This window comes from Castor canadensis, chromosome 6 (genome assembly GCF_047511655.1).
Source record: "Castor canadensis chromosome 6, mCasCan1.hap1v2, whole genome shotgun sequence".
Taxonomy (NCBI): domain Eukaryota; kingdom Metazoa; phylum Chordata; class Mammalia; order Rodentia; family Castoridae; genus Castor; species Castor canadensis.
The window spans coordinates 22,589,571-22,612,121 of NC_133391.1; the positions used below are offsets into that span (position 1 = coordinate 22,589,571).

The following is a 22,551-nucleotide window of genomic DNA, read 5'->3' on the forward strand; positions in this document are numbered from 1 at the left end:
GCCCAGTCTGAGACAGGCCTATAGGGTTGCTTTTATCTAAGTGATAATTGTTTCCAGCTGTGACTGCCTGATCTAGAACCCACTGTTTCTCCAGAGAACTGAAGGTCTGAGATAGCAATAGCATTACATCTTTCCAGCTCAGTTCAAAGTTTTGGCTGACTTCTCTATGTGCCTGGGTGTACTGATCTGGGTTTTCTGTGTAATTTCCTAAATCCTTTTTTATTTCTTTAAGTTCACTCACTCTAAAAGGAACATGAGCTCTGTCCCCTCCAGGAATTAACTGGAGGGTGTAGAGTCCTGTGGGACAGCGTCTAGTGTGTGAGGTAGCTAGGTAAGGGGGAAGAGGGGGAGCTGATGGAGAATTAGATGGGTTTTTTTGTTCAAGGGAGTTTGGGGGCTTTTTGCAAAGGGTTACCATGGTCTGGGTATCTAGCCTGCATTTGTTTAGCCATTCTGGGTAATCTCTTGGGAAAAAGAACAGTTGAATATATGGAACTTCAGTCCACTTTCCCTCCTTTTTACAGAACATATCTTTTTTTTTCTTTTATTATTCATATGTGCATACAAGGCTTGGTTCATTTCTCCCCTCTGCCCCCACCCCCTCCCTTACCACCCACTCCCCCCCTTCCTCTCCCCCCACCCCCTCAATACCCAGCAGAAACTATTTTGCCCTTATTTCTAATTTTGTTGTAGAGAGAGTATAATCTATAATAGGAAGGAACAAGGGTTTTTGCTGGTTGAGATAAGGATAGCTATACAGGGCATTGACTCACATTGATTTCCTTACAGAACATATCTAATTGAAGAATGATATTATAATTAATGCTCCCTCCTTCTGACCATCTTTCCTCATCTCCCAGAGGATACTGTGGCCAAAACTGGGTGCAGTAAAACTTGAGTCGCTTTTGCTGAAGACTTTCTGGATCAAGATCTTTCCAATGTTTTAATAAGCATGCAAGGAGGGATCCTTCCTGGATCCTTGAGGCTTGATTCCCCATCTAAAAAAAGGGAAACAAGGGAAAATTGGTCACCTTAACAGAGGTTTCTCCTTTTGTCTAGGCATCCACAGATGAGGAGAAACTCTAATGGGAGAGGGTATCCCTCTCTCCCTTGTTCCTTCCACTGCCACTCATGGGTAAAGTTGTGGGGGATTCTCAGATATCTCAGATGCACCCACCCCCCTGAGATGATCTTTGACCAATCTCTCATCTATTTTGATTTGCCTGTTTGCTCTGTGACTCAGGTAGGCTTCATTCTCCTCTACCAGCTGAATGCTTGTAATTAAAAAATAACTCTATCAAAGTAACCAAGAGGGCTTGTATGACCAGAAGGAGGACCTTTGTAGAGACATGGATGGGGACTCTTGATGAAGTAGACTTTTGTCCCCCTATATATTCTGTGACGCATGTATGCTTTTTATGAAAAGAGAGAGTGAGAGTGTCTGAAGGCTTTTGCTCCAGTAGGGGGCAAAAAAAACGGAGAAGACTTGAGGTTTTTGCCTTTTAACTGTTTTTTTTTTTCTTTCCCTGAGGGCAGGCTGCGGAACATGTTTAACCAGTTAATCTGATGCTTGACAAACACAGTTAAGCCTAAATTGGAGACTATCACTTTCTGGTGCCTGTAAGGATTTTTCCCAAACTCCTTGAAGAAAGATGCTCACTGCTGTTTAGAGCAAAGGGGAGAGGAGGACACTCATCCTGAACTGCCTGGGAAAGGGGAAGGAGAGGCTGAGGGTTGGGGGAAAAGAGAGTTTCCAGGCTCAATGCATGAGGGATTATTCATCATCCCTACTGTCCAGGTCGATCCTGCCCAAAGGCAGTACTGGAGCACTGGAAGCAAGAGGTGACCTCCACTCTTGGGCCATGAAAACCATGAAGGAAGCATAAGAGATCTGATTGTTTGTTTGCCACGGACATGGCTGGAGGGGTTCGAGACTTAGCCAACTTTGGAGCCTTAGGGAGGGTCAGGAAGTTGTGTTTCTAGCCTTTGGGTGACATCAGGGAGTGCCCCAGCCAGAACACCTTTTTTGGCTTGAAGACAAACTTTCCTTTCCACTGGCTGTTTTTGGACCTCCTCTTAAGTGGGTCATATCTTGAAAGAGAGAGTTAGAGTTTAAGGAGAGGAAAAGAGAAAAAGCCTTGGTGCACTGAAGTCAGGTTCTGCCCACGTAGCATTGGCAGTGTGGTACAATCCCCCACTTGGCATCTGAGTTTCTTCAGATTGCCTGCCATACAGCTGTAGTGGGCTCGGAGCTTTTCCTCAGTTTCCCAAGGGAGAAACCCTCCTTAACAAGACAGAGAGAGAAGTTTGACTTGAGAGTTCCACCGTAGCTAGGCCGTGGTGTGTGGGGGGGTCTCTCCTGGAAAATAGACTCCACCAGAGTGCCAGATGCTCATGGTCACATTCCTAGGCAGTCTTTCCCAGTTTGGCACAACCTATACTGACCTCAGGTGATGGCTTGTCCCTTCGTGGTTGCCAAATATGATGCATGGATGACACACGCAGGAATTTCAGTTGTTTGGGGTTCTTGAGCCTGCTCTGAGAATGAAAGCACAGACAAACTCTAACAGCAAAGGTTGGAAAGATTTTATTTGTAGAGAATTTATTTGTAGAGAAGAGAAGAGAAAGACTGCATATTGGGGAATGCAGGGGGACCCGGAAACTGGTGATCCTGTGGGTCAGAGTGGGGAGTGGGTTTTGTGGCCTTTTTGCATTGCCTGATGGTGGAGATGCCTTTCAGATGCAAACAGGAGTTTTCTAGGGGGGAGAAGTGTTTCCTTGACCTCCCACAGTCTGTCCTTCAATGGAATAGGAGGAGTGAAAGTTACCTCCATCATGGCTGAAACAGAATTAGAGAGAAGGCTTTCAAAGTTAGACATTATTTATACCTTGTGAGATGAGAAAAAGGAAAGCATGACATAGAGCTGGGTTGAAGTCAGAGGACAAGGTTTTTAATGATGATGCAGCTTTGGAGGGTAAGGAAGACAGTTTTTGGAGGGTTTTTTATTTAGAAGGAGAATCTGGAAGGAATTACAAGACTGACAGAGAGAAGGTTTTGAGTGGAGATAACTGAAAGCCTGGCTGTATGGGACCTCAGCACATCTGCCATAGCATTGGAGAAAATTTCCACACTGAATTTGAAATCAAAAGTGTGCTGTTTAGGTCAACTGTTATCATTGTCATTTTTTATCATTACAATAAAAAAAAAATTAAGCGTTTGGGTTTAATGGTCTTTGTGATCCCCAGAATCTGAAGGTTTTGGAGGAGACCTGCCAATGGACTGTCCTTCAGGGGATTGGATGACTTTTGACCCATTTTGCGGATTGGAAATTGAGGGTTCAAAATTGAGACTGTTCCAGTGGGACAATTCCAGTGGACCTTAGTTCTGAAGCTGGCACAATTCCTGTGGGACCTAGACTGAGATTGAGAGGTGGCGAGCAATCCCTGCAGTGGCCCTTCCCAGTAGGACAGGTGTATGAGAAGGCAGAGTGTCCCCACTGCCAACTGATAGTCTATAAGTATGTGCACCTGGATATTTTCCAGACATTCCCAGAAAATGGCAGGTGAATCCACCTAGGGGTGGACAGAGGGAGTCTTTTGCTGGGTCAGGGCCTCCATGGTCCACAGTAGGATGTCCACAGTGGGACTACAGAGAAACCCGGATGAAGGGGAAAAGCCACCAAAATTAGAAATCCAATAATGGAGGATGGTCTCTGGCAGAGCCATTTAAAAAAAGGAAAGAAATGAAAGGGTAGGAGGGCATTGAAAAATAAAAAGGAGAGAGACAGTGGGGACAGAGGAGGAAGACATCAGCTCCACTTAGGGTCCAAGAGTGAACCCAGGAAGAGCTGCTGCTGTCCTGCTTTCCAGGTTGTGACAGTGGAGAGCTGGGAGTTGAACCTACACACCAGTCCTGGGTTTTGGTATCATCTGTTAGAAATGAAAGTGGTGTGGAAGACACAGAGAGATGTCTCAAACAGGCCTCTCATTTTGATAGGTGAAGAGTGATTGCTTAGCAGCCAGTCTTGTGATTTTGCCTATAGAACAAGAGAGTGTAAAACTGTCAAAAGCCTCCATCTCACCAAGGTCCCTTGATCTTTCTAAGCTCAATTTTTCTTTAATAAAAATGTGCATAATAATAAATGATCAACTCTCTTAAAAGAACCTTTTCTCTCAAGGATATTTTGAGGCACAAATGATGAAGGGCTTTCTAAAACTAGGAAATTCCAGAGCCAAACTTAAGTATATTAAACATGAGTCCTTTGAATTACAACACTCTTCATGCCTAGTAAACAATCTTGAATACAGTTAACTCTACCTCTTTTCCTCCTTGTCTCATTGGAATTCAGAAGCAAAACTAAATTAACTTACAGTGCTTAATTCACAATATTTTATCACACTGTGGGGCAAAATGTTTCTTGCTTTATTTTACTCATGCATCTATTTATTATATTTTAATTACATTTCCTACTTCTACTCACCATTGACACTTAATGGAATATGATAAGCATATGTCTGTAAATACGCGCATATATGGTATGCTATAACCCCTATTTGGGTTCATAAGGTGCATGCATAGACAAGGTCACTCAGTACTGCTAGTACTTAAGAGTAGGTCTTGGATATAAGGGCCATCTGGCTATGAAATGTGTCACTCCATTGATCTCCAGAGTTGATTCAACTGAGCTGGCTGGCTAGGCAGTTGTCCCTTTCACTTCTTCACTACTCCTATGGAGTCCGTGCATTTGGTTGAAGAAGATGACTTTCCTTGATAAAGGGCCTTCTTCAGCCAAAGTTGTATAAGTACCTGTGCTCCCTCCTAGAGCCCCCAGACAAGATGCTAAGAGTTCTTATACCACCACTGTATGGGTATTCCTCTTCCTTCTAGCCTGATTCTTCAGATAATCTCATTTTCTGATGTTACTATTCCAACTGGTATAAAATGATGACTCATGGGTGTTTTAATGTGCCATTTTGTAATGTAGTGAAATTAAGGTCTAGACTAACACATTTATTAGCTATTTAGACTTTCACTTCAAGATACCTACTCATTTTTTTTTGCTGTTTCTCCATATTTCCTATCTTTTCTCATGGATTTTAATAACTACTAAATGAATACTTTTTGCATGATATGATTTTCTTCTAGCCTGTTTCGCTTAACTTTTCCACAATATGCTCTATGAAACTAAACCTTAACAGTTGCACTTAAATATAACTTAAGTGTTTTCTCGCCCTAGAGTTTGTGTGTTCAGTCATACGGGATACATTTAACAAGAGCTAAATATTTCTAATTTAGACAAATGTTCCCTTAAATATTATCCTGTATAGTTTATAGGCTTACATGTTGTTACATATAGTTTTTGGCAGTTCTGGGGTTTTGAGCTCACAGTCTTGAGCTTGTTTTCAAGTGCTCTATCACCTGAGCTTGAGCCATGCTCCAGCTCTTTTTTGTTTTAGCTTCTTTATGTATAGGGTCTTGATAGTTTTTTCCCAAGGCCAGCCTCAGTCCATGACCATATCAAGTCTATGCTTATATGTGGTACAAGGAAGATAGTTATCCAATGTTGCTATCCTCATATAATGAATTCATTTTTTCAGTATCATATCCTAAATTATAGGTTCTTTCTCCATTGATTTGTGGTGCTTTGACATTCCTGTGACAAAATACCTGACATAAACAACTAAAGGGAGGAAGGATTTCTTTGGGGTCCTGGTCTCAGAGAATTCACAGGGAGAGTGTAGCAGAACAGAGAAGTTCACATCATGTCCAGGAACAGAAAGAGAGAGAGAGAGAGAATATGCTTATGCCATTGTGTCCTCTCCTTTTTTCCATCCCAGCCAATGGGATTGTGCTGGCCACCATCCAATTAATCTGGTTAATACTCTCTGGAAATGATATCACAGACACACCCAGAAGCTCACTTTGCTAATCTAGGCAGCTCTCAGTCCAATAAGGTACATTTATGCATGGGTCCACCTGGATAGTGATCCTCCTACCTGTGGTTCGGGAACCACAGGCACACAACTCCATGCCTGGTATATTCTTTGAGATGGGTCCTTACTAACTCTTTGTCCAAACTGGCCTCAAACCATGATCATCCTGATCTCTGCTTCCTGAGTAGCTGAAAATACAGGCATGAGCCACCATTCATAGCCAGCATGGGTTTGTTTTAACACTTTTTCTGTTCCACAGATTGATATGTCTGTTCCCAAACAAGTGTCACCATTTATTTAATTACTTTGGCATTGCAAATATTGAAGTCTCACATAGTAACTCCTCCTCCACCCAGTCACCTGTGCTCTTTCTAAATTCATTTAACTGTTTATAGATGTTCATACTTATATATGAATTTTGATTGAGTCTGTATGGGTTCCATAGATTAGTTAGAGAAAATTCAGACAGCATATTGGTGTACATGCAATCTCATTTCATTTATTTAAATTTTCTTCTATATCTTGAATAGAGTTTTAAGTTTCTCTATAAAGGAGGGTATGTGAATTCATTGCTTTCTAATATATACATACAATATATAAATTGTTAGGGAAGGGCTGGTAAGAAGGGCAAAGAAAGGAAGAGACCTCAACAGAGTTGAATCACGCTTTATTAGTGGGGCAGAAGGGCGTCTGGCAGTCCCCAGGGAAGAGCTGGGGTAAGCTGGGTTTTTAAGACCAAAGTAAAATGAAGACGGGAAGTAGTTGTCCTTTAGTGATTTGGGAGGGCTGTTATTTCAAGGTTGTTTGTGCAAGCCTGTGATTTATGACCTGCACGAGGGATTGCAGTAGAAGGTCAGGGGATAGAGTTTCGTACATAAATAATACACACATACACACATGTGTACATAAATATTTACTCTGAGAAAAACAGTTTCTCTACTCACAGAGAACCCTTCTGATATCAGACCTGGTTTTTCTTTTTTTTTTTTCCTCACACTGACCAATTCCTGACACCAAAGAGTTGTCTTGACACTTCAATTTTGACACTGTCTACTCAGAGTTAGCATCAGATCCCAAAATTTAAAGAGCTCAGTTCCACAAGTCTTCCTTGACTTTAGAAGATAATCGCCCATCTGGGCCTCCCAGATTTCTGACTGACTAGAAATAAATTGGAAAATCCCATGACCCTTCTTCGGGTTTGATAATTTGCTACATGGCACATAGAACTCAAGAAACACTTTACTTACATTTTCTCACTAATTCTTCTCTCCTGGAAAGTGGTATGCTTATCTACCTGAAAGTATATGGGATCTCTTTTTGAAGAGTTTTCACAGAGTTTAATCTCCAGCAACCTCAACCCCACTTTCCTAGAGGTCACCCATAGAGTTAAAAGTTCCAACCCTAATTACTTGGTCTTTCTTTTCCATCCTGAACCTATTCAGGGGAGATATCCACCTTGTCACCTTATTAGCATAAACTCAGGATTGATCAAAAGGAGCTCCTTAAGAATAACAAAAGACATTTCTATCACTCAGGAAATTCTGTTAGAATTCAAGAACTCCAAAGGGCTTTGTTCTAGGAACTAGAGACATCCACCAAATATATTTCTTATTATAATACACACACACATAACATAATTATACCATTTATAAAGATGTGTGTGTGTGTGTGTGTGTGTGTGTGTGTGTGTGTGTATGAAAGGGTCTTGCTTACATAATGATTTCCTACATTTTATCAATACACATAATTTCATTATAGCTAGGGCTGCATTGTTCTTGCTTTAGGATAAAGATTTAGCCATTAGAATGAAGAAACAATACTGTCAATAGAAGGATACTGGGATAGAAATGAGTTGATATTGTCACTGTGTTCAGTGAGGGTCTCAGGAGGTAGAGGAGACCCCCCAAAAGAAGTGGAACTTTACTCAAGTCACTAGGTTCTCCAAACACAGAAAATGAATTTTCACAAATCCAGGATAAGAGACAGACAGACATTTATTTAGCAAGTAAAGCAGAAAGTACAGATGAACTTCAAAGGCAAGGCATGGGCTTGTAGGAGGGATGCATAAGAGCTAGCTCAGCAGGGGTGTAACTGCTGGGAAGAGGAGGGCAGGAGACCTTGTAAAACATTTCTTATGATAAGTGGTTCCCTTTGTTCTAGGAATCTGATACATCACAATCATTCCTGTTACTATAGTGTTTTGAGTTATCAGTTCAACTGGAGACACTGTCCAATAAGTTGGTCAATTCCAGATCTTTGCAACATAGACTTGTGACTTAATGACCACTTTCTAGGGCACAGGAGGGGAATGTACCAGGCAGTTTTCTTGAAGGCTTGCATGATTGATTCCTAGGACACAATAATCATCTGAAGCAAGCAGGGAGGGTCGTTTTTCTACTGCTTGCTATTACTCAGTACAGCTTAAATAAAGACAATGGTATTTGTGACTTAGAATAAGGTTATATATTAACATAATGTTTGTTTCTGAATTCCTGGTTTCTGCTTCTCATGTCCCATTTCCCTAATCCATTCTGCTTCTGTATGAAATAGTTTCTTCTTCTTTACTAACTTTCTGATAGAAAGTGAATAAGCAAAGAGTTATGGAAGTAATATGGATGACCAAAAGGGGTAACATATAGGCTACAGACTGGATAATCTGCCCATAAGAAAAATATCACATATTTTCTCTAACATGTGGACTGTAGACCTACCAACAACAAAAATGATAATATGACATGAGTGTTAAATTGGGGCTGTTGGGGGAACCAGTGGCAAGGGGAAAAGGAAAGGAGGGTGTTGGGATATGACTGAAGTGTATTATATGTATTATGAACATAGCATAATGAAACCCTCTAAAACTGTAAAATGAAGGAGGGTGGGGAGGTGGGATGAGAAAGAGTAATAGTGGGGGTGAACTTGAAAGAAAACTAACCAAGGCCTGAGCATGCAAAAACATATTCATTGTTTATTTCTAGCACGCAGTCCTTTTAAGAGTCTGCTGTAGTTTAAATCTTTTTTATTTATGTGTTTATTGATTTTTTAGGTGCATCAAGTCTGAAGAGAAATCTCTTGGTGTGGGATTGCATGCATTTTGCACAAGAATATTTGGTATGGAATGTTTTCCCAACATTATTATCAAGCCAAAGTAGTTGGTAAATGAAGAAGAACAGTCTTTCAAATATCGCTTCTGTTTATAAACAGAGCCTGTAGTTAGTATGAGAATGAAGTAGAAGAACAGTCTTTCAAATATTGCTTCTGTTTATAAACAGAGCCTGTAGTTAGTATGAGAATGAAGCACAGAAAAGATTGGAGAATGTCTACTTTTCACATTTATAAAGGTCCTATCTAGACATCATTATGCTCTTCATCTGTTAGACTTGAAGAGAAAATGAACAGGAAATATGTTAAAACAAAATTTACACACAATTGGCCCAACGCATTTCAGGAAATATTAAAAAGTTCAGAATTACTAATTCTATGTATAATTTTGTTGCATTTCATGCATAATACTTCTTATTCCTTATAATCTAGAAATTCCACAGTAAATTACAATTTCTAAAAATAAAATTTGGAATATTTGATTTATATTTTGTTATACTGTATTTATTTTAAAATTAGGGAAAATCGAAATATTTCCAAATAGAATAATGTCTCTTAATCCTTACCTTGTTAGTAGACGTTTTTCTTTCTTTCTTAATTGCAGCTGGCATTCCTGCACCTATATATTTTGGAGCTTTAGTGGATGCAACCTGTTTACATTGGGGAACTTTAAAGTGTGGAAAACCAGGAGCATGCAGAATGTATGATGCAACCAACTTCACGTAAGGGTGATTTTTAGAGCTACTTTTAAGCATAGACTATGTATAAAATGAAACTATATCTAACATATTTTTTGTTATATGACAAGGATATCTTTGGCTTTATTTTCAGACTATGTACTGATGTTATAGCTTCTTTATTTATATGGAATTTTATCTCCTTTTCATTTTTAAAGTTCTTGATAAATATATTTGAGAAAGGGATAATCAAGACTGAATAGAGGCATCAATGCAATAGGTGTGTAGCTGCATATTGAGGTGAGTGAGTGTGGAAGACCATTGAGATCAACAGGAAAAAATGGCAACCTAGTAAGAGCCAGACACCTGAACAAGAGCACAGTAAAAGGAAACAAAATGAGACCAGCGCCTGCCACACTGACTTTACAATCAGAGAAGAGAGTCCTCTTCCCTTAGCAGAGATAAGGGTGAAAGAGAGACCAAGCAAATTCTATCAGCATGGGCACTGGCAGTTCTAGCTACTGGAAAGTTTCACAATCTTTACAGGCTTGCAACCTAATTACATAAATAACCTGAAATCTGTACAGTGGCCTTGTTGTGGAAAAGAATTTCACACCATCTCCCAGAAAAACCCTAGGATTCTGTAGCTATCTTGAAAAGAGAGATGTCCCATCTGTGGGGCTCCACAGACATCCCATTGCACTGGATCAGTGGGTAGCTGCCTCATGAACCAAACTTGGTTCAGTGTGACATATACCTGCTGAGAGAATTAAATTGAAAAGGAAGGGCATTGCTACATGGAGGGGAACCATGCTCAAGAACTGGGAGATAGATCAAAGGTGTGGCCAGTAACAGTTTCACAATGAGACAGTTATACACAGGGTTCCTACCACCTCTCCCCCTATGCTACAATGGGAAATGCTCACCACCAGGACAGGGAAAGAGCTATGTAATTCCATTGCTGCCCACCTTAGGAGCATGCTAAGAACAATGCCTTAGCTCTGGCTATTGCCCATCCCTGATGAGCATAGCCTAAGAAGGTCCAGAAAGATAGTTTGCGTGGCACCAGCAGCATTCTGCTCATTTTCTCCTGTAAGCACTTCAGCTGAGAGGGATTTTGTCCAGTTTCTAGCATAACCCACTCCTGGTTCAACCTTGAAGGGCACTAGAGATGAAAGAATTGGGGATGAAAGCCCCATGAATTAATCAGTCCCCAGGTGTGCATGTCTGGGGTGTCTGAGGTCTCATTCCCAGTCAGGTATGCCCTCATTAGCAGCAGAGAGGAACATAACAGCTACTGCTGCCAACACACCTGTGAGGAGCCCCACTGTTAGTTGAAATTTGACCTCATCTTGTCACACACTGCTAACAAGACTGGATGTGAGCACCACAGAGGGGATGCTGTGATTCATATCCTCCTCTTTCCCCTGAAGCACCTGTGCATACACCATATTACAGTCAAAGGATAAGTGCTTTAGGCTCCCTCACCCCTACTGGGGCAGTCAGTGATATAGCCCCTTACAAGTAAAAGAGCCAAATCACCAGTGACTTTGGAAATCCCTATCACCCTATAGGGGTCCACTTCCCTTGTAGAAATAGCCATTCATGATGCACCCCACACTCTGCTGCCTCCACCACACCTGCCTGCACTGCTAGATTGCCTGCATTCTTGTAGATTCACAGAGACAGTGGGTTTTTAACTTCAATACGGTACATACTTCCTTCAAATTAACTAATAGCAGCCAAAGAAACTACATGGAGATTACACTATGGTACCCAGTTGGAAATAAGCCAATATCCCAAGACATCATTAGGAGAAAGCTTCTTACCAAGAAGACCATTCCATAAAAGTGGTACTGTATACATTCCAGGTACAGAAATCCTAATGTAGGAACTCAACAAATATGAAGAAACAAGGTGATATGGTACCTCATCCCTCATACCTCATAAAGATCATAACTCTCTAGTAATAGATCCTGAAGATACCAAAATGGATGAAATGCCTGTTAGTCAAAAGTTTTTTTTAAAAATTCTCAATGAGCTCCAAAAAAATATAGACAAATAGTTAAATGAAATTATGAAGAAAATGCAAGATATGAATGAGAAATCCACCAAAAAGAAATTTCAAAAAAGAACCAAATAGAAATATTGGAAATGAAGAACTGAATAGGTAAAGTAAAAAAATTCAGTCAAGAGGGGTGCCAGTGGCTCATGCCTATAATCCTAGCTACTCAGGTGGTAGAGATCAGGAGGATCTTGGTTCGATGGCTACCCCTGGGCAAATAGTTCATTTTGAGACCCTATCTCAAAACAAACCTATTACAAGAAAGGGCTGGTCAAGTAACTCAAGCAATATGAGTCAGGGCCTAGCAAGCATCAGGCCCTGAGCTCAAATCCCAGTGCTGCCAAAAATATTTCAGTCAGAAGTATCAACTACAGACTAGATCACAAATTTGAAAATAGATCTTTTGAAATATATACAGAGAGCAAAAAAGAAGAAAAAAATCTAGAATATTCAAGATCTTTGGAACAACAGTGAACGATTACATAACCACATCATTAGCATGTCAAAGGGAAGAAGATAATGGTTACAGTCATAAAGTCCAGAAATAAATAATAGCAGAAAACTTCATTAATTTTGGGAAAAGACATGGACATCCATGTAAGAAGGCTTATAGAATCCCAAGTAGACATCATCAGAAGATATTAACCATGACATATTATAATCAAACTGTCAAAAGTATAGGATGAAGAAAAGAATTAAAATCTACAAGAAAAAGCACCAAGTCACACATAAGGGCAACCCCATCAGCAGAAACCCTACAGGCAATGAGGGAAGGGAAAGGAACATTTCAAGTCCTGAAAGGAAATAACTTCTCACCAAGATTGCTATACCCAGCAACACTATACTTTAGAAACAAAAGAGAAACAAAGATTTTCCAAAATAAGTAAAATATGAGGGAATTCATGACCACCAGACCAACCTTAGAAAAAGAGCATAAGGGAGTTCTCATCTAGAAGTTAAAGAAAGATAAATACCACCATGATATTACATGGAAGTATAAATCTCAATAGAAAAGTAGACACAAAGAAGAGACATAGAAAAGAATCAAACATTACCAAAACAATAAACCATCTAACCTTACAGATGAATAATGGAGGAAGAAACAAAGAATAGTCAAAACTAGAAGAAAAATCAACAAAAGATAGGCATAAGTCCATACCTCTCAATAACAGCTCCAAGTATAAATGGACAGAATTATTCAATTAAAAGATACAGACTGGATGAATGAAGAAAAAAAAACCACCCAAGAATATGCTACCCATAAGAAACTCATCTGACAAGTATAGACAGTGTTACTTTTCTGTTTCTGTGTCTAACCACTTGAGATTTGTTTTGGCTCATGGTTTCATAGGTTTCAGTATGTGGTTACTTAGACTCATCAGTTTGGGCTGGTGATGGGGTAGAACATTATGGCAGGACTGTAAAGCAGCTCACTTCATGATGGGTGGAAAGGAGATAGAGGTAAGAGAGAGAGAGAGAGAGAGAGAGAGAGAGAGGGAAAGGGTCCAGAGTTCACAATTCTCTTCTATAGCACACTGTCAGTGAGTCAGTAACTTAAATTTGTTCCACTGGACCCCAACTCTTAAAGATTTCACCAGCTCCCAACAGTGCCATTAGCTGGGATCAAGTCACACACATGGCTTTTGTGGGGACATTTAAGGTCCAAACCTTAACATTCTACTCCTAGTGGCTCATGTGCATCTCATAATGCAAAGGCATTTAGTCCATCTCCAAGAGTCCCCATATTCTTGGCAGTTCCAACCCTGCTCCAAGTCAAAAGTCTCTGAGACTTAAAGAATATGTTGAATTGTGGGTCCGTATAAAAACCAAATGAAAGCTGTAAACTCCCAAGATACAATGACTCAGGGCAAATATTCCCATTCCTAATCCGAGGAATAGAGAAATAATGATAAATCCAACCAAAGTGAGACAGAAACTCAACAGGGCACACATTCAATCCTGTAGCTCTGCCCTGTATCCAAGGTACATTATGGCATCATGTGGGCTCTGAAGGGCTTGAGCAGCCCCACCCCTATGGCCTTGCCAGCAGTAGTCCACATGGCCACTCTCTTGCTCTAGCTTTGTCCACCATCTGCAGCACCACTTGGCAAGTGGCCCAAGTTCCTAGCCACTCTACATTCTGAAGCCTATAATAAACATTTATAACAATTGACTGGGTCCAATGCCATGATGAAAACAATGTTTAACTCAAAGTGTTGATACCATAGAAACTCAGTTTTCTGTCTACAATGTGATAGAGTTATAAATCTCTTAACAGTAGATTGCCAAAACCCCATCTGATTGGAAAGAGAAGAAAAAGCAGTCAAATTACTTATGGGTAAAAAAGTAATTGTAGTGAAGGGCTGAGGGCCTGGCTTAAGTGGTAGAGTGCCTGCCTAGCAAGTGTGAGGCCCTAAATCCCACCATGTGTGTGTGTGTGTAGAGAGAGAGTAAATTATAACAAAAATAAGTAACTAGAGCTCTATGTGACTGAATAGAAAACATGGGCTGAAGCCAAACCAACCAGTAGAAAAAAGAAGTTTTTAAAGCTTTAAAAGTCATCTATCTATCATTTATCCATCTATCAACTGATTGATCTATCATCTATCTATGTTAAAAAGATAGAGCCTGAGATTGAAGGAACTCAGGATTTTAAAAAGTGTAACAAAGTACAAATAAAGTAGAACCTGATAAATGATTCAATAAACTACATATTGATGAATTCCCACCTTAAATAAGTATCTTAGACCCAATATGCTTTTAAAATCTCCCCAGAACATATTAGGTCCAAAAACAATACAACATCATTCTGGACATCTTATTTTCCTGAACTGGAAATTCAACAGGAGCCTAAAGGAGTAACAGACCTGAATTTAAAAGTTTTATGTAGAGGCTCTACATCTAGAAGTGGGCAGTGCTTTCTGCGACATCAGCTTCTAAACAGAAAATACTTCCAGTGGGTCAAGAGACTAGCTGGACAGTTAGTGTTTTAATTAAAGTGATGGGATAGAATACTGTTATTGGGCTAAGTAGCATTCCTCGAAATTTCCATGTCTACTCAAAACTTCAGAATATGATCTTATTTTGAAATAGGATCCCTGCAAAAACAAAAAATTTTAAAAAGGGTGTAAGTACAGACACTTAGAGATTTCAGATAGAACAATTTGATAATATATTAGAGAATTTTCTAGACAAACATAGATTACTAAATTTCATTATAAACACATAGAAATATGAGTATTTTACAGCTATTTAGAAAAATGCCTCCCTCCCCAATGTACCAAATCTAGAGACTTTAAGGTAAATTTTATCAAATGTCCAATGAAGTGATGATTCCTACATTATAAAAGTTATTCCAAGAAATGGCAAATGGAAATTTTACCAATTCATCTTCTAAAGCTAGTGCAATTTTAATATCATACCCGACAACTTCAGCACAGGAACAATAAAAAACATAAGCTCAGCTACTCAGGAGGTGGGGATCAGAAGGATAATAGCTGGAGGCCAGCCCATGTAATAAAAGTCCATCTCAATAAATAATACACTAGGTGAGGTGACACACATCTGTAACCAGCTACTAGGGAGAAATATACAGAGTGATTGTGGTCTGAGGCCAGTCCTGGGCAATAAATAAGACCCTATCAAAAAATAACTGAAACAAAGAGGGCTAGGGGCAGAGCTCTGGGGATAGAGCGCCTGCCTAGTAAGTGTGAGGCCCTGAATTCAAACTCAAGTACGGCTAATAATGATGATGGTGATGGTGAAGGTGAAAACAAGAAATGATGAAAATAAATTTGGATTTTCTGGTTAGAAAATTAAACACATATTTTACAAACATTAGAATTAGTAAGTCAGCAAAGTTGCTTACATAAAATTGTCATGAAAAACAATTAGCTTCTTTTGTCCTTAGGGGAATAAATATCTTTAAAGAAACAGAAAACTAGTTTGCACTAACCATATTGTCTATATAAGACTTCATATGTTGTAATTTTTTAAATAGGCACATCTACCTTGGCGTGCCAGCAGCACTGAGAGGATCAAGTTACCTTCCAGCTTTCTTGGTCCTAATTCTTTTGAGGAGGCGTGTTCTACCTGGTGAAAATGACTCTTCAGGAACCAAACTTGCAGGGACCAAGGTTGCAGAAAAGGAACATCAGCTCAAAGACCTACAGCAAAATTCCAAGGCTGTGAATGATGAAGAATTGAAAACTAAATTATAATGTCCCGTTGTCTCAGCCTTCTCAGAGCTGGAGAACACACTGTACACTTAATTGTTTTGAAGTCATTAGAGGTACTGTAGGTAACTTTTTCTTATCTTTAAGAGCCTCAAATTTTTACCATAATAGAAATACTCACTGATAGTATTTCTGAGGTATCAGAATGCCACTTAAGTTTTTCCTAGGAGTGACATTTATGCAAATAAACAGACTTTTAGAGCCAGCTTTATGTTAAAACAGCAATTTCACTTTTAACTCATATAAGGAAAAAGTATATTTCCCATATTTTTTTAGCCAAATAGTTCTAAAATTTTCCTATTATGAAGACATATTTACTTCCAGTGAATTTGTGTTTTGGTATTGAAGTTATTCAGGACCAAAATTTTTATGTGACGTTGAACTATTTGACTTTATATCACTTCCATGTGAAAGAAGCCTCCATCTTCTTAATCTATTTAGGAGTTTTTCTTTTATTTTCTTTATTCATCTCATACATGACTCTTTTAAAATAATTGCTCATTGATATGTCATCTCTCTTCTTTATTACTCATGTCATATATTTGCTCTTTTCTTTCAGAGTACTGACAAAACTAAATCAGGTTATTAAAAATCATGTGGAATCTTTCACCAGTTGATATCTGGTAACTAACTTCTTTCTTGAAAACAAATATCTGAATTAAAGGATAGAGCAGTATGAGAAAGACAGTCCTTACAGGCCATTTGTAGTGTCAGATATTGTTGAAGGACCACTTTCCAACATTCAGAAGACATCTATACACCGATGCTTATGTCACTCATTCTGTCCTAAGTTAGAACACAAACACTAATTTTCCCACATCATCGTAGAGAGGGAAACTTTTAAAAAGTGACTTCTGTTATGAAACTAAGGTTAATAAAATTTGTGATGCACATTTGAAAAATCAACTCATATTCTTTTGTAACTAATGGATACAGGAATAAAAGGATTTTAGTGGTACAAGAGACATTACTGGAAATACAAAACTCTGATTCAAGACAGCAGAATAAACAGACATTTTTCTGTCTACTCCTTTTCTTCCTCATTTTGAAATGAAAGTCATTATATAAAAGTGACATAAATCCCTAACGGTGAGGAGAATGCAGGCAGGAAGTGTGGAAGAAGTGGGTACCAACAGAGATGTTTATTTCTGTTTAATTTAAAGGGAATGAGAGTCCACATCCACAGGGATAGAACAGAGTGCACTTAGAAGGAGCCTGGAGTACAGGTGGAGGTGTTCAGCTGTTAGTTGGACTTGATGTTAGCCAACTTTCCATTATTATGACAAATATCTGAGATAAATCAACTTAAAAAGAAAGACAGGTGCATTTTGACTTAGAGGTTTCAGCCCATGGTCACTTGGTCCTGTTACTTTGGGTCTGTCATGAGATAGCACATGACAGTGTGAAAATGAGGAGGAAGCTGTATACCTCACGGTGGCTGGGAAGCAAAGAGAAAGAGAGAAAGGGGCAGGAGTCCCAATATATCGTCCAAGGGCATACCCCATTGACCTAACTTCCTTCCACTAGGACTTACTTCTTCAAGCCTCTACTACTTTCCAATAGTGCCATGCTGAGGGTCAAGCCTTTAAGACATGGACTTTTGGAGAATATTCCAGATCCCAACTATAGCAGACAGAAAATAGGCCACTTAATTGAAGAGCTTTTAACAGATTTGTTGTAGGTCCAGAGGAGTACCCGAATGATTGGGTGTGTCCTATGAAAAGAAAGGAATTGAGGTTAGAAACACTGAGTAAAACAGGTTAAAGGGGAAAAATTAAATTTTAGGCTAGTGAAGTTTGGAAGTTCTTTGCCTCGATGTACTAAAAATAACCAAGATTCAAGACAGGGGTAAGGTTGAAACATGAGAGAGGAGGGAAAATCGTCAGAAAAAAAGAGTGTATCTTTGGAGTTGGAATGTTTACAGCAGTGAAGTGTACTATTATAGTCTGGTGATGTGGAATTAGGAGATGCTTTTTCGTCTGGGGAGGAAGTGGGAAGAAAGAACTGGAAGCTGAAATGAAGAGCCAGGACTTACGTTATATCCAGAATTGTGGGAAAAAGTGGACAGTCACCACATGAGAAGTCCTCAGAGGGGGTCAGTTTTGCTTTGTGTGCAATGGTGAAGAGAGTACTCATTTGTGAGATTCAGGATATGTGGGTTTTGGTGCTGATGGACTTTGAGCTTCAGAAGATGCAGGAATGTGGACAGATTTTGGGATGGGAGTCTGAGGGAAAAAGTAAAGAATGAGAAGTATCTGGAAATTAGAAGGAGAATGGGGCAGAACTTGGAGTCCTGGGCTTTCTTAGATGATAGGCTTGAACAGGAACAAAGGACATAGCAAGATGAGTTCTGATGAATTCAAAGCAGACTGTGTTGGTGACTGTGTTGGTGTTTTAGGAACAATGGTACCTGGACTTCCTGGTGACCTGTTGTCATGGAGGCAAACTGGACAAAGCAAATAGTTACTGGAGCACCTGGGGTCCCTTCTTGACCCCCTACTGAGAGGTGTGAGATAATCCAAGAAAGCTGAGATTTACCCTGTGCACAGTTTGCCCTCTTGAACTTTCCTACAGGAGTACCATAGCCTCAAAAAGACATGGTTTAGACCCAGCGCATTGGGCTCACTGTAAACTCAATGGGGGAGATGACACTTCACCCAGAGCCCCTTTGACACTTCTCAATGGGGAAAACAGGCCAGGGAAAGTGGATTCCCTCATGACCTCTGTTAGAATCCATGGGGTCTGGAGAGACAAGCTCTTATTCTGATAAATATTTGTGGTTTTTTAAATTTTCATCATAGACTGAATGGGTGGCTCAAGTGGTAGAGTGCCTGTTTTGTAAGTGTGAAGCAGTGAATTCAAACCCCAGTCCCACCCCCGTCCCAAAAAAAGAACTCTTTAAAATTTAGTCATGATTATGTTGTGAACCATATTACTTGGAATTTGTTGTGATTGTTTTCTTATTCTAAGTTAATAATTGTTTTTTAGCCTCATTTTGTATTCCTAATTTTGAATTTTATGTGGGCTCTTGTTGCAAATTTTATATACTTTGGTTTCTGACACTGTCCTATCACTGTTTGGGCTCTTACACCCTACCCAGCTTCCTCCCTCCCCACCTGATACATATTCCTACTTGCCTGCCCCAAAAGCGCAGGACTGGATCCCTGAGGGTGAGAAAGGAAAGAGAAGGAAAAGAAGGGATGAGAAGAGAGGGAAAGGGAAAGGGAAAGGGAGAAAATTACAAGAGAATACCTGATAAATTTGGAGAGTAAATGTTATATGGGATGATCTATGTCTAGGGAGTAAATACGTATTTCCAATTATGTTTTACCCTTAGCTTAATCATGTCTGGGATTGGAATAATAAATGCTATTAAACAACATTGTGGTCTTGAATCTCAAACTGATTTCGTACTACCACCTTCTCCAAACTTAATAGAAACAAAGGATTTACTTTTATTGACTGTAAACCTAAGGTATTTTTCAATTTGTTCAACACATGGTGTGGGCACAGGAATTTTTGGAAGTAATTTTAAAACTTTTTAATTATTATTCTGGGGATACATTGTGGCATTTACAAAAGTTCTTACAATATATCAAATATATCATAGTTGAATTCACTCCCTCCATCATTCTCCTTTATCCTTCCCCTTTATCCTTCCTCCCCCCATTCCTGGCATAGTTTCAGCCTTCCATTTACATACATGTGTATAAAGTATTTAAACCATATTCACCCTCTTTACACTCTTTCTGCACATCCTTCTCCCTCCACTGGTACTAGTCCCCTCCAGACAGGACCTGTTTCACCCTCCTGTTCTCCAATTTTGTAAAAGGAAACGTGATATTTTTGTTTGTTTAAAGTAGCTAAACAGGGAGTTTCTGTGGCATTTCCATGTGTATGTGTATTATAAGTGGAATTGGTTAAACTCTTTTTTTTCTTTCTACTTCAGTCCCCTTCTATGGTGATTTCAAGTTTTAAAAATTATGACATATATCTAATTTTTAAATTTATTATTCGAGAGATTTGTAAGTCCAACAAACAACAACCTAGTAGATTGTTTTTATGTTTTTAAATGGTGTAATTACTTTCCTTTTAATTAATTTTTCTCTGTGTGATGTCTCAATCATGTATAAGGATGACTCAGGCAGGACACAAATTGTAGGAAAGGTCTAAGTAGGGCTGAAGCTGTTATTCCACTTCTTTTTTTAAAATAAAGAGCTCAGAACTTTGTTAAAAGAAAATGCTATTCAAGTGAAGTGAGTGATATTGCAGCCTTTCTATAGTTGGCTGTAATAAAAATGTAACCAAATGTCATAAAAAATAGGCGAACACAATAAAAACACACTCATAGGATTCTTCCAGTTCTCAGGTATTTGTGACTCCAATTTCTAAGTAAATAATAATTTAACCTGATGACACATTAGGCTTGGGAAATTCAGAAGAAATCCTTCACCAACATAATTTTTGATAACTAAATCACTGGAATAAAAGTTAAGAGAGAGATACATCTTTTCTGTTAGTAAAGAACTACTCTGCTACATTTCTTAGAATATGGGGGAAGATACATAGGTTTCTTCACTGAGTGGAAACCTTGTCTTTTAGAAAACATTTCTGCATGTTTTCTTAAGACCTTGGGAAAGTCATATGCATGCCTAGTATAGTATATACCTAATAACTTCATAGTGGGAATGTCATGGTAGGTATTCAAAATACTAGATGTATTTGTAAGATTACACCTTTTCTTCCACCTTCATTCTTAATGGTATTGCTATTTTCTTTGTCAGATGTTTAGGGACCACCTAATAGTGAACAGATCACATATCAAAAGTACGAGGCATACTGCTAGGAGATTGTCACCGGATCCCTGTATTACAGGTCAGGGATAAATCTTTAAAGAATCAATTCAGAGTTACTAAAACCAGACTTATGATTTCTAAAACATTTCTGGTCTCAAAAAGTCTATCATAAGAATCTTTGTAAATGCCATAATGCACCACTACCTGGCACAATAAAATAAAAAGTCAATTGTGAAGATAGAAGGAACTCAACAGAAACAAAATAAAAGCCTTTTTGCTTGGTGACTTGGGTATGTGATGAGTTGCATTAAGGAAGATATATTTCACAGTGAAAGACATGCTGAGAATTGTCTACTGACTAATGATGTGATAGTCACTAGAGAGTTTATTGCCTATAATCCACATAGGGGAATGGAGGGGGTACTTTCATATAATGTAAATTGGTCTTGAAAATTCATAAAATTAGGGAAACTCATTTTCTATTACATCAAAGGAATAAAAGTGAGACTTCTGATTTCAGACAAAGATGTGGAGGGCAGGAAAACTGTCTCTGTCACGCTTTTAAAATCAGAAAATAAAGCTGTATAAAATGAAAATTATCACCTTTTTTTGAACTTGGCAGTGAACTGGGGTTATTGGGCAAACAGCTACCTGGAAATCTTGAGAGAGACCAGCACTGACATGAACACACAGGATTAAACATTTGCTTACTTGTAACATATGATGGTTTGAATGTGGTTTCTCCCCAAAGTGCTCATGTGATGAAGCTTGGTCATCAAGGTGGTGATGTTGAGAGGTGGTGGCCCTTTAAGAGGTGGGGCTTGATACAAGGTAATTTGGTCATTGAGGGTCCTGCTCTACAAAGGGATTAATGTCTTTCTTGTGAGATATGCTTAGTTCCTATGAGAGTGGGTTTTTGTAAAAGAGCAAGCCTGACTTCTGAGTTGTGCTGGCTTCCTGTCTTACCATGTTGCCTCTTCCATGCATTATCCACCACTGTGATGCTTCTTCCATGAGGCCCCCCCTTGACACCAAATAGATGGAGACACCTGATCTTGGTCTTTCAGCCTCAAAAAGTGTGAGCTAAATAAACCTCTTTTTCATTTTATGTACCTAGCCCTAGGTATTTTGCTATAACAACAGAAAACAAATCCTTACAGGGCAGAAGCCATCCAATACCATGTAAGTCAGGAAATCAACTTAGGTAGCTTGCTAATGAGCTTCTAAAGATCCAATGTGGCTTGCCCTGAGAAAGTGAATCCCCAGAAGCTGCAGATGTGAGGAGAGCTTACACAGCTCTCATTTGATCTCCCCAGAGCCTCACCAAGCATCTCCAGGAATATTCGAGTAAATCATGAGAGGCCATTGGTGCTGACTGGGGTAGGAACACAGCAAATGCTGACCAATTCTTCCTCTCTCTCTTCTGAAGGGCAAAAGTCTTTATCTGTAGTGGGAACGGGCAATAAAATCTATTAACTTGGAGGTACTGTGACTGAGAAGTGAGAAAGAAAAGCTCCACTCCTGGGAAGGGCCAGGTCATCCTCAACACCAGGTTCACAGAGCTTGCTTAAGAATGACCTTAATCAGAACAGAGAACACATCCCTCCATCTCCTCCCCCTACCTCCAGGAGAAAGAGCATCTAGTAAAAATAAGAATGGAACAGAGCTGGAAAGGCAAGAAGGGAAATTATTCCTGAATAACAGGTTAAAAGGGAGAACCAAATGTACACAGACAGGGAGCAGAC

At 39.2% G+C, this 22,551-nt stretch overlaps 1 protein-coding gene across 9 annotated transcripts in view; it reads left to right on the forward strand.

Annotated features, from left to right (window-relative positions):
* Positions 1 to 19,392, forward strand: part of Slco1a2 (solute carrier organic anion transporter family member 1A2) — a 123,318-nt gene extending 103,926 nt beyond the window's left edge. For 7 of the 9 annotated variants that reach the window (XM_074075924.1, XM_074075923.1, XM_074075922.1 and 4 more), the window contains 3 exons: positions 8,978 to 9,042; positions 9,638 to 9,755; positions 15,776 to 19,392. In XM_074075924.1, the coding sequence (XP_073932025.1) occupies positions 8,978 to 9,042; positions 9,638 to 9,755; positions 15,776 to 15,995 (403 nt within the window). In that variant the 3' untranslated portion in view covers positions 15,996 to 19,392. Of the gene's footprint in view, positions 1 to 1,059; positions 1,419 to 1,536; positions 1,658 to 8,977; positions 9,043 to 9,637; positions 9,756 to 15,775 lie in introns of those variants that run through there. The other 2 variants (XM_074075926.1, XM_074075925.1) reach the window with 2 other exon arrangements.
* Positions 19,393 to 22,551: the final 3,159 nt, after the last annotated feature.